The 12,173-nt window shown below is 46.5% G+C and overlaps 1 protein-coding gene across 1 annotated transcript in view; it reads right to left on the reverse strand.

Annotated features, from left to right (window-relative positions):
• LOC134658350 (solute carrier family 12 member 9) overlaps window positions 1-12,173 on the reverse strand; it is a 46,165-nt gene that overhangs the window by 6,334 nt on the left and 27,658 nt on the right. Inside the window, exons 13-17 of the mRNA XM_063513979.1 lie at window positions 8,899-9,006; window positions 8,003-8,151; window positions 7,507-7,692; window positions 3,010-3,191; window positions 1,075-1,211 (exon numbers count right to left, since the gene is read on the reverse strand). Coding sequence (XP_063370049.1) covers window positions 1,075-1,211; window positions 3,010-3,191; window positions 7,507-7,692; window positions 8,003-8,151; window positions 8,899-9,006 — 762 coding nt within the window. The remainder of the gene's footprint in view (window positions 1-1,074; window positions 1,212-3,009; window positions 3,192-7,506; window positions 7,693-8,002; window positions 8,152-8,898; window positions 9,007-12,173) is intronic.

Genomic DNA, 12,173 nt, shown 5'->3' on the forward strand with positions numbered 1-12,173 from the left:
GATGAATAAAGTCTAAGGAAAAAACGTGCCTCGGAAATCAAGAAAAAGTCATTCTCGGATAGATGGCGCACACACCTTTGGCCTATGCTCGGCTAGATGGCGTTGACGACACCGTTTGATATTTAACAATTTTAACACATAGGTGTTAGTGAAAGAACTTGGGTCTGAAATTATATATACATTTTTTGATAGTTTTATACATTTTCATTCTGAATTTTAATTAAGTGTCGATAGATGGCAGTAAATTTACTGCGACTACAAAATTTACTATGACAGGACCCCTCTATACTATCTGAAAGTTAAAAGTGTTGCTGTTAGTACCTAATCAACAACTGACGCATAATCCATCACTTTACAGTTTGATGTATTTTCTTCCTCAATAATAAATATGAATCTGAATCAAAAACAAAGATGAGACTTTAAAAGACTTTTTTTCTTAATCTAGATTTTTTTTTAAAGGGATCATTTTCAACTTGTTTGAGTGGCTACAATTCCTAAAGCTGAGTTCGGAGCGGCAGCTGACGTTCACGAGGCATCACACGTGTAACTATACTAACCATGCTGGGGTCTAGTGAGGCGTCTTCGCTCACTGGTAACCTACCCATACAAACGTGAACCACCCTAGTCTACAGCTTAACTCAGACGGACGGTGAAAACATATTATAGTTGAAGTACTGGCAATGTTCTACCGGCTTGTCTGTCTATGCCAGTATGACTTATAGATAGACTTTTTGAAGTGAAAACTTCTTTAGCGGCGCTGTGCACTTTTTGAGGTGTGGAAAAAATGTTAAACTCGCGACAGGTCACGTGACCGACAGATTCGACAGATTGAAAATTCGTAAGACGGACACGTGACCTGATCGAAAAACTGTTACAATGTCATTGAGTTTTCACTTCTGCCGGCACTCCCGGAGTGCAACCCGTTGTTTTTTTTCTGAATTAAATCTAGAAGCAGCTCTAAAATTAGGAATTTTTTTCAACGTGTTTGAGCGGCTACAATTCCTAAAGCTGACTTCGGACTCTTCGGAGCGGCAGCTGACGTGTACGAGGCATCACACTAGTATCTGTACTGACCACATGCGCCGTGGCGTTGATACGCAGCAGCCGCAGCAGATGCTGCAGGCGCTCCTGGACCGGTCTGCCCGGGGCCACATTAACTATGCTGGGGTCTAGTGAGGCGTCTTCGCTCACTGGTAACGTTCTACCGGCTTCTGAAACAAACATAATGCTCTGATTTAAACTTTCACGATTTTTACACATTATTAAATTATACAACGGGACTTAATCGCGTATCTAAGTTTTAAGATTTACCTCCGACGTTTCGAGGACGGCGTTGTCCCCGTGGTCTCGGTGGTGGTGGTGGTGGTGGTGGTGGTGGTGGTGGTGGTGGTGGTGGTGGTGGTGGTGGTGGTGGTGGTGGTGGTGGTGGTGGTGGTGGTGGTGGTGGTGGTGGTGGTGGTGGTGGTCGTGGTCGTGGTCTTCTCCGAGACCACGGGGACAACGCCGTCCTCGAAACGTCGGAGGTAAATCTTAAAACTTAGATACGCGATTAAGTCCCGTTGTATAATTTAATAAACATAATGCTGTTAAAAAACAGGCCAAGTGCGAGTCGGGCTCGCGCACGAAGAGTTCCGTACCATTACGCAAACAACGGCAAAAAATCACGTTTGTTGTATGGGGACATTTAAATGTCTGTTTTATTCTGTTTTTAGTATTTGTTGTTATAGTGGCAACAGAAATACATGTGTGAAAATTTCAACTATCTAGATCTATCACGGTTCATGAGATACAGCCTGGTGACAGACAGACGGACAGTGGAGTCTTAGTATTAGAGTCCCGTTTTTACCCTTTGGGTACGGAACCCTAAAGAAATAATTTATTTCAGACCTAGGTCCATACACAGTTAGTATTAGTACTTGACATAGATTATCATGGCTCCAACTGGAAGCCTAGAACATTAGTTTAAGTACAGTTACTTGATGCTTAATTATGTCAGCTTATCCTATTCACCCCGCCATCCCTATATTCCCTATTCACCCCGATTGAGAGTCTACTCACCTAACACGCCTTGGTCCGTACACAGTTAGTATTAGTACTTGACACAGATTATCATGGCTTCAACTGGAAGCCTAGGCTCCGGTTTGGTAAACACCCTTAACTGCAAGTGCCTCCAGCCTCGCGCTGAGCGCACAACGGCGCTGAGTTGCAGCGCGAACAATGCGCGCACTGTGAAACATCCGTGCGCCGCTAGGGGCTCTACCAGCCATACATACGTATTTCAGCGCTGCTGACTTCCTTTATGGAAGACTAGCGACCCGCCCCGGCTTCATACAGGTTAACAAATTATACATAAACCTTCCTCTTGAATCACTCTATCTATTAAAAAAAACGTATCAAAATCCGTTGCGTAGTTTTAAAGATCTAAGCATACATAGGGACAGACAGAAAGCGGGAAGCGACTTTGTTTTCAACTTCAACTTCAACATTTATTCAGCAAATAGGCCACAAGGGCACTTTTACACGTCAACATTGAATTTACATACAAGCAAAATAATAATAATAATACATCAACAATTATTAAATACAACTACAACTACCAAATCAAACTAACGTAATACAATTACTTAGAGATGTATAAGGTCTCTTAATGTCGAATTACATAAAAAAAACTATAATAATAATATTAAAATAAAAACAAAACAGATACATGGAAAAAAAAATTAAACTTATTTAGAGGTGTAAATGTCACTAAGTGTCAGAACTAAAAAATAACATAGTTTATCAAATTATCCTTAGAGATGTATAGGGTCTCCAAGAGTCAGAATCCTGTATGATTAACAACATTACGAGAAAAAAAAACATACGAAAACCGAATGAGGCGTCTCACTGCAATTAAATTAAAAAACAAAGTTACTAAATATATTCGTGTTAGCTTAAACAGACCCGTCTCCACAAACAGCTGTTTGTGCAGCTGTGTGTGGTTTTATACTATGTAGTGATATATCTTACCTAACACACCTTGTTCAGGCTCCGGTTTGGTAAACACCCTTAACTGCAAGTGCCTCCAGCCACGCGCTGAGCGCACAACGGCGCTGAGTTGCAGCGCGAACAATGCGCGCACTGTGAAACATCCGTGCGCCGCTAGGGGCTCTACCAGCCATACGTCAATGTATTTCAGCGCTGCTGACTTCCTGTGAAAGATAATATATTATTTCGGTGGGATTTATTTATTTAAAGCAAATTGACACATTACAGCCAGATATATCAGGTAATTTGTTTATTTTATTCAAACTACCCAAAGTTCAGGAGCGCTGAGTTTGTTGCTTATCGATATTTTGATATTCCAATGTGTGAGAAATTTGATTAACATTTCTTTCAACAGAAGTTCTTATTGACGGTGACTCAGCGACAACCCTCACGTATTCATGAGCGCTGAGTTTGACAACTCACCGTTCAACAGCCGCCGTGTCCAGCTTATGGAAGTGCCGGCACACCCCCACGTCCTTGTTGACGCTGACTCAGCGACAACGCTCACGTGTTCATGAGCGCTGAGTTTGACGACTCACCGTTCAACAGCCGCCATGTCCAGCTTATGGAAGTGCCTGCACAGCCCTACATCCTTGTTGACGCTGACTCAGCGACAACGCTCACGTGTTCATGAGCGCTGAGTTTGACGACTCACCGTTCAGCAGCCGCCATGTCCAGCTTATGGAAGTGCCGGCACAGCCCCACATCCTTGTTGGTTCTGATTCAGTGACGACCCTCACGTATTCATGAGCGCTGTTTCACAACTCACCGTTCAACAGCCGCCATGTCCAGCTTATGGAAGTGCCGGCACACCCCCACATCCTTGTTGGCTCTGACTCAGCGACAACCCTCACGTGTTCATGAGCGCTGAGTTTGACGACTCACCGTTCAACAGCCGCCATGTCCAGCTTATGGAAGTGCCGGCACAGCCCCACATCCTTGTTGACGCTGACTCAGCGACGACCCTCACGTGTTCATGAGCGCTGAGTTTGACAACTCACCGTTCAACAGCCGCCATGTCCAGCTTATAGAAGTGCCGGCACAGCCCCACATCCTTGTTGACGCTGACTCAGCGACAACGCTCACGTGTTCATGAGCGCTGAGTTTGACGACTCACCGTTCAACAGCCGCCATGTCCAGCTTATGGAAGTGCCTGCACAGCCCTACATCCTTGTTGGCTCTAACTCAGCGACAACGCTCGCGTGTTCATGAGCGCTGAGTTTGACAACTCACCGTTCAACAGCCGCCATGTCCAGCTTATGGAAGTGCCGCCACACCCCCACATCCTTGTTGGCTCTGACTCAGCGACAACCCTCACGTGTTCATGAGCGCTGAGTTTGACGACTCACCGTTCAACAGTCGCCATGTCCAGCTTATGGAAGTGCCGGCACACCCCCACATCCTTGTTGGCTCTGACTCAGCGACAACTCTCACGTGTTCATGAGCGCTGAGTTTGACAACTCACCGTTCAACAGCCGCCATGTCCAGCTTATGGAAGGGCCGGCACAGCCCTACATCCTTGTTGGCTCTGACTCAGCGACAACGCTCACGTGTTCATGAGCGCTGAGTTTGACAACTCACCGTTCAACAGCCGCCATGTCTAGCTTATGGAAGTGCCGGCACAGCCCCACATCCTTGTTGGCTCTGACTCAGCGACAACTCTCACGTGTTCATGAGCGCTGAGTTTGACAACTCACCGTTCAACAGCCGCCATGTCCAGCTTATGGAAGGGCCGGCACAGCCCTACATCCTAGTTGGCTCTGACTCAGCGACAACGCTCACGTGTTCATGAGCGCTGAGTTTGACAACTCACCGTTCAACAGCCGCCATGTCCAGCTTATGGAAGTGCCGGCACAGCCCCACATCCTTGTTGGCTCTGACTCAACGACAACCCTCACGTGTTCATGAGCGCTGAGTTTGACAACTCACCGTTCAACAGCCGCCATGTCCAGCTTATGGAAGTGCCTGCACAGCCCTACATCCTTGTTGGCTCTAACTCAGCGACAACGCTCGCGTGTTCATGAGCGCTGAGTTTGACAACTCACCGTTCAACAGCCGCCATGTCCAGCTTATGGAAGTGCCGCCACACCCCCACATCCTTGTTGGCTCTGACTCAGCGACAACCCTCACGTGTTCATGAGCGCTGAGTTTGACGACTCACCGTTCAACAGTCGCCATGTCCAGCTTATGGAAGTGCCGGCACACCCCCACATCCTTGTTGGCTCTGACTCAGCGACAACTCTCACGTGTTCATGAGCGCTGAGTTTGACAACTCACCGTTCAACAGCCGCCATGTCCAGCTTATGGAAGGGCCGGCACAGCCCTACATCCTTGTTGGCTCTGACTCAGCGACAACGCTCACGTGTTCATGAGCGCTGAGTTTGACAACTCACCGTTCAACAGCCGCCATGTCCAGCTTATGGAAGTGCCGGCACAGCCCCACATCCTTGTTGGCTCTGACTCAACGACAACCCTCACGTGTTCATGAGCGCTGTTTGACAACTCACCGTTCAACAGCCGCCATGTCTAGCTTATGGAAGTGCCGGCACAGCCCCACATCCTTGTTGGCTCTGACTCAGCGACAACTCTCACGTGTTCATGAGCGCTGAGTTTGACAACTCACCGTTCAACAGCCGCCATGTCCAGCTTATGGAAGGGCCGGCACAGCCCTACATCCTAGTTGGCTCTGACTCAGCGACAACGCTCACGTGTTCATGAGCGCTGAGTTTGACAACTCACCGTTCAACAGCCGCCATGTCCAGCTTATGGAAGTGCCGGCACAGCCCCACATCCTTGTTGGCTCTGACTCAACGACAACCCTCACGTGTTCATGAGCGCTGAGTTTGACAACTCACCGTTCAACAGCCGCCATGTCCAGCTTATGGAAGTGCCGGCACAGCCCCACATCCTTGTTGGCTCTGACTCAACGACAACCCTCACGTGTTCATGAGCGCTGAGTTTGACAACTCACCGTTCAACAGCCGCCATGTCCAGCTTATGGAAGTGCCTGCACAGCCCTACATCCTTGTTGGCTCTGACTCAGCGACAACGCTCGCGTGTTCAGGAGCGCTGAGTTTGACAACTCACCGTTCAACAGCCGCCATGTCCAGCTTATGGAAGTGCCTGCACAGCCCTACATCCTTGTTGGCTCTAACTCAGCGACAACGCTCGCGTGTTCATGAGCGCTGAGTTTGACAACTCACCGTTCAACAGCCGCCATGTCCAGCCTATGGAAGTGCCTGCACAGCCCCACATCCTTGTTGACGCTGACTCAGCGACAACCCTCACGTGTTCATGAGCGCTGAGTTTGACAACTCACCGTTCAACAGCCGCCATGTCCAGCTTATGGCAGGGCCTGCACAGCCCTACATCCTTGTTGGCTCTGACTCAGCGACAACGCTCAAGTGTTCATGAGCGCTGAGTTTGACAACTCACCGTTCAACAGCCGCCATGTCCAGCTTATGGAAGTGCCGGCACAGCCCCACATCCTTGTTGGCTCTGACTCAGCGACAACGCTCACGTGTTCATGAGCGCTGAGTTTGACGACTCACCGTTCAACAGCCGCCATGTCCAGCTTATGGAAGTGCCGCCACACCCCCACATCCTTGTTGGCTCTGACTCAGCGACAACCCTCACGTGTTCATGAGCGCTGAGTTTGACGACTCACCGTTCAACAGTCGCCATGTCCAGCTTATGGAAGTGCCGGCACACCCCCACATCCTTGTTGGCTCTGACTCAGCGACAACTCTCACGTGTTCATGAGCGCTGAGTTTGACAACTCACCGTTCAACAGCCGCCATGTCCAGCTTATGGAAGGGCCGGCACAGCCCTACATCCTTGTTGGCTCTGACTCAGCGACAACGCTCACGTGTTCATGAGCGCTGAGTTTGACAACTCACCGTTCAACAGCCGCCATGTCTAGCTTATGGAAGTGCCGGCACAGCCCCACATCCTTGTTGGCTCTGACTCAGCGACAACTCTCACGTGTTCATGAGCGCTGAGTTTGACAACTCACCGTTCAACAGCCGCCATGTCCAGCTTATGGAAGGGCCGGCACAGCCCTACATCCTAGTTGGCTCTGACTCAGCGACAACGCTCACGTGTTCATGAGCGCTGAGTTTGACAACTCACCGTTCAACAGCCGCCATGTCCAGCTTATGGAAGTGCCGGCACAGCCCCACATCCTTGTTGGCTCTGACTCAACGACAACCCTCACGTGTTCATGAGCGCTGAGTTTGACAACTCACCGTTCAACAGCCGCCATGTCCAGCTTATGGAAGTGCCGGCACAGCCCCACATCCTTGTTGGCTCTGACTCAGCGACAACCCTCACGTTTTCATGAGCGCTGAGTTTGACGACTCACCGTTCAACAGCCGCCATGTCCAGCTTATGGAAGTGCCGGCACAGCCCCACATCCTTATTGACGCTGACTCAGCGACAACGCTCAAGTGTTCATGAGCGCTGAGTTTGACAACTCACCGTTCAACAGCCGCCATGTCCAGCTTATGGAAGTGCCGGCACAGCCCCACGTTTTTGTTGACGCTGAGCACGTCAACGACGACCCTCACGTATTCATGGGCGCTGAGTTTTGAATCAGCGCCGCGGAGGGGGAACACGTCCCCGGTTTCCGTGTCGAATTGCTCCGTCTTGTAGGGGGAGTTGGGGCTGGAATGAAGGTGTCTTTTTAATATACTTGGTCAAGCAAATCTTGTCAGTAGAAAAAGGCAGCGAATTTGAAAAATCGCGGGTTAGCAACACTACGTTTGAATTGTTCGAAAATCGCGTGTCATTTATATCTTATCTGTCGAACTGTTTTGTTTACATTTCATCGTTGTTCGATGTACACTGCTTCTTGTTCGTTTCCTAGGGATACCATACTTTAGTTTGCTTTACATTGCTACTGACATATCCGGCTTGACAGACTATACAATTACAATGTTTAATTCAATTTCTTGACTGGGATTATTGTACTTACTCTCTGAAGAAGTCTCTAGGGGGCGCTTGGTCCCTGAACCCTAGAAGAACTGTGTCAGGCTTCATGGCTCCAAGTCCGGCTAAACGAGTTAGTTGCGCGGCCCCGCTGCGCACAGAGGGCGCTAGGCACAGCTCTACGAATGCTTTCACCTAAAAAAAAAAACGCCTTATATGGATGATGACACACGTTGAATTTTATAACAAAATCTAGTAAAATAGATAGCAAACGAGCAATTTATCACAATAATGTGGATATTAAAATAAAATATTGAAAAATTACAAAATTACAGGACCTGAAAGTTTCAAAATTTAAGTTTTTTTTTTAACTTCCAAAAACGATAAAAGTAAGGGTACCATTCGATTCCTTACATTTCACCGAAAAAAATATTGTATAGCAACTATATACATAAACGCAATATTTCACCGACAAAAACGCAATTTTCTTGTTTTGTCCATACTACAACGTGGGCGATGACGTCACGGCCTCTGGCCGTTTTGTATAGGGCGTTTCGCGAGTGAAGTGCGACTGTCGGACTTTGACTACAATTTCTGACTTTTGTGTTACTTTAATGCAATGGGTCCCATATAGACATTTGATCCTAAAAACAAACCCGATCGATTGATACCATAAAAAAAATTAGTCATGTAGCCTATTGTACCTATAACAAAATCGCTACTTTACAATAGATGTAACACCGACCGGAAAGTCTTATGTTGTTGAGCATTAGACTTTCCGGTCGGTGCTTGATCTATTGTCAAGTAGCAGCACTGATAATTCCGCTATTCGATGTAGACACTGAAAATAATAGTCTTTTTGGTACCAAAACTGATGTATGGAGTGAGCACTCTTGTGTTACTATATTTCTCTATGCTTTAGCCAAACGATAAATAGTTTACCTTGAGGTGATCTATAAGCTGGAGCCAGTATTTGTGTTCCTCTGCCAGTGGATCGCCGCTGCCGTCTAACTCGCCGACACGAACGTGTCCCAACACAAACAAACCGCCCTAAAAACAACATACATGCGGATTTTTAAAGGCTCACATCCGCGGATGCGGATGCGGATGTCAAGATAGTACCATAAAAAACGTCAAATATTACATTTTAGTAATTTTTATTTCGAAAAACCGGCCAAGTGCGAGTCGGGAGTCGCGTTCCAAGGGTTCCGTAAATTAAGTCCCACTCACGCTTGACTGCTCATTTCTAATAGGTTTTTTGGTTAATGACTAAATTACCTAGCAGTCTAGCACTTACGCCGATGCTAAGACGTTCTTGTACCGACCTGTTCCACATCCGCATCCGCATTAAATCCGCATCGATTTTATGCGGATGCGGATGTTGAAAATAATGCGGAAGTTCCGCGGTTGCGGATGCGGATATTCGCAACATCCCTGCATTGTAGTAAGGCCAAAGAGAATAGATAGTATAGAGGGGTCATGTCATAGTAAATTTTGTAGTCATAGTAAATTTACTGCCATCTTTTGACAAAAGATTAAAACTGTTAAAACTTCATTTGACTTTTATGCTCTGGTTTCCTAGGATAGCGGTGCCGTCATATAGCGGCCGTCTCCATACAAATACTACGACATCCATATTTAGCCGTATTATTTATAGTTCGATTTTTTTAGCATTAGAAATAAGGTAAACAATCTTGATGTGTCTTTTAATTGAAAAACACATTTTAAAAATAATTTAATGTAACAATTATGAATCTAATACGATCATTTATATTCTTCTGCTTTCATAAGTAATAGTTACTGATTTTTAAAAAGCGTTCAATTAAAAGACATGTCAAGATCGGTTACCTTCTTTCAAGTTCTTTCTAATGCTAAAAAAAACGAACTATAGTATGGAGACGGCCGCTATATGACGGCACCGCTATCCTAGGAAAACCGATCTTTACCGTTATTATTTCACTGATATGTGTTAATGTTGAAATTAACGCCATCTACCCGACCGTAGGCCAAAGGTTATAGCGCCATCGCTCGAAAAGATTGCCTGTGAGGACCTACAGGAGCAGATATTAGTTGTCAAACTGTACCTTTTTCTGGTCATTAACGAAGTCTATGAGCGGTGCTTGGGGAGCGTTCAAGTATTACGTAACGCAATTTTTGGACATTTTTGACCCCCCCTCCCCCCCCATGTAACGCGCCGTAACGTTTTTCTGTACCCCCCCTCCCCCTAGTAAAACGTTACGTAACCACCAAGTGACCATTTTTTTAACTAAAGGCCACAATTATGTGGCGTAAAGTGCCAGCCGGCCTAGCCAAGGTGACAATCGCTATCGCTTCGACAACGAAACGCTTTGCGTCTCTCTGTCACTCTTCTATATTAGTGCGACAGTCACAGTTGCGTTTCGATCGCTACGGAGCGATAGCGATTGTCACTTTGGCTAGGCCGGCTGAAGGGTTAAAAATCAATGTTACGTAACGCGTAGTTCAAACCCCCCCTCCCGCCCCTGTAACGCATCGTAACGTTTTACAAGACCCCCCCCCTCCCCCCAAATGCGTTACGTAATACTTGAACGCTCCCTTGCTGGCGCGGCGAGGCGATGAGCAGCAGCATCTGCGGCCGCCAGAACTTGACGTGTTCGCGGCGAGGGTCCAGCAGGAGCAGGTATTTGCCAGACTGTACCTTTTTATCTAGACTGTACCTTTTTATCTAGACTGTACCTTTTTATCTAGACTGTACCTTTTTATCTAGACTGTACCTTTTTATCTAGACTGTACCTTTTTATCTAGACTGTACCTTTTTATCTAGACTGTACCTTTTTATCTAGACTGTACCTTTTTTTATCCAGACTGTACCTTTTAGTCTTTGTATCTAGCAAAAAGATCTGTGGGGACCTAGACGTATCACAGAAGCAGATATTTGCCATACTGTACCTTTTTCTGGTCATTAACGAAGTCTATGAGCGGTGCTTGCTGGCGCGGCGAGGCGATAAGTAACAGAATCTGCGGCCGCCAGAACTTGACGTGTTCGCGGCGAGGGTCCAGCAGGAGCAGGTATTTGCCAGACTGTACCTTTTTATCTAGACTGTACCTTTTTATCTAGACTGTACCTTTTTATCTAGACTGTACCTTTTTATCTAGACTGTACCTTTTTATCTAGACTGTACCTTTTTTTATCCAGACTGTACCTTTTAGTCTTTGTATCTAGCAAAAAGATCTGTGGGGACCTAGACGTATCACAGAAGCAGATATTTGCCATACTGTACCTTTTTCTGGTCATTAACGAAGTCTATGAGCGGTGCTTGCTGGCGCGGCGAGGCGATAAGTAACAGAATCTGCGGCCGCCAGAACTTGACGTGTTCGCGGCGAGGGTCCAGCAGGAGCAGGTATTTGCCAGACTGTACCTTTTTATCTAGACTGTACCTTTTTATCTAGACTGTACCTTTTTATCTAGACTGTACCTTTTTATCTAGACTGTACCTTTTTATCTAGACTGTACCTTTTTTTATCCAGACTGTACCTTTTAGTCTTTGTATCTAGCAAAAAGATCTGTGGGGACCTAGACGTATCACAGAAGCAGATATTTGCCATACTGTACCTTTTTCTGGTCATTAAAGAAGTCTATGAGCGGTGCTTGCTGGCGCGGCGAGGCGATAAGTAACAGAATCTGCGGCCGCCAGAACTTGACGTGTTCGCGGCGAGGGTCCAGCAGGAGCAGGTATTTGCCAGACTGTACCTTTTTATCTAGACTGTACCTTTTTATCTAGACTGTACCTTTTTATCTAGACTGTACCTTTTTATCTAGACTGTACCTTTTTATCTAGACTGTACCTTTTTTTTATCAAGACTGTACCTTTTTGTCTTTGTATCTAGCAAAAAGAGCATCTGTGGGGACCTAGACGTATCACAGAAGCAGGTATTTGCCAGACTGTACCTTTTTCTGGTCATTAACGAAGTCTATGAGCGGTGCTTGCTGGCGCGGCGAGGCGATAAGTAACAGAATCTGCGGCCGCCAGAACTTGACGTGTTCGCGGCGAGGGTCCAGCAGGAGCAGGTATTTGCCAGACTGTACCTTTTTATCTAGACTGTACCTTTTTATCTAGACTGTACCTTTTTATCTAGACTGTACCTTTTTTTATCCAGACTGTACCTTTTTGTCTTTGTATCTAGCAAAAAGAGCATCTGTGGGGACCTAGACGTATCACAGAAGCAGGTATTTGCCA

This window comes from Cydia amplana, chromosome 22 (assembly GCF_948474715.1).
Source record: "Cydia amplana chromosome 22, ilCydAmpl1.1, whole genome shotgun sequence".
NCBI classification, from domain to species: domain Eukaryota; kingdom Metazoa; phylum Arthropoda; class Insecta; order Lepidoptera; family Tortricidae; genus Cydia; species Cydia amplana.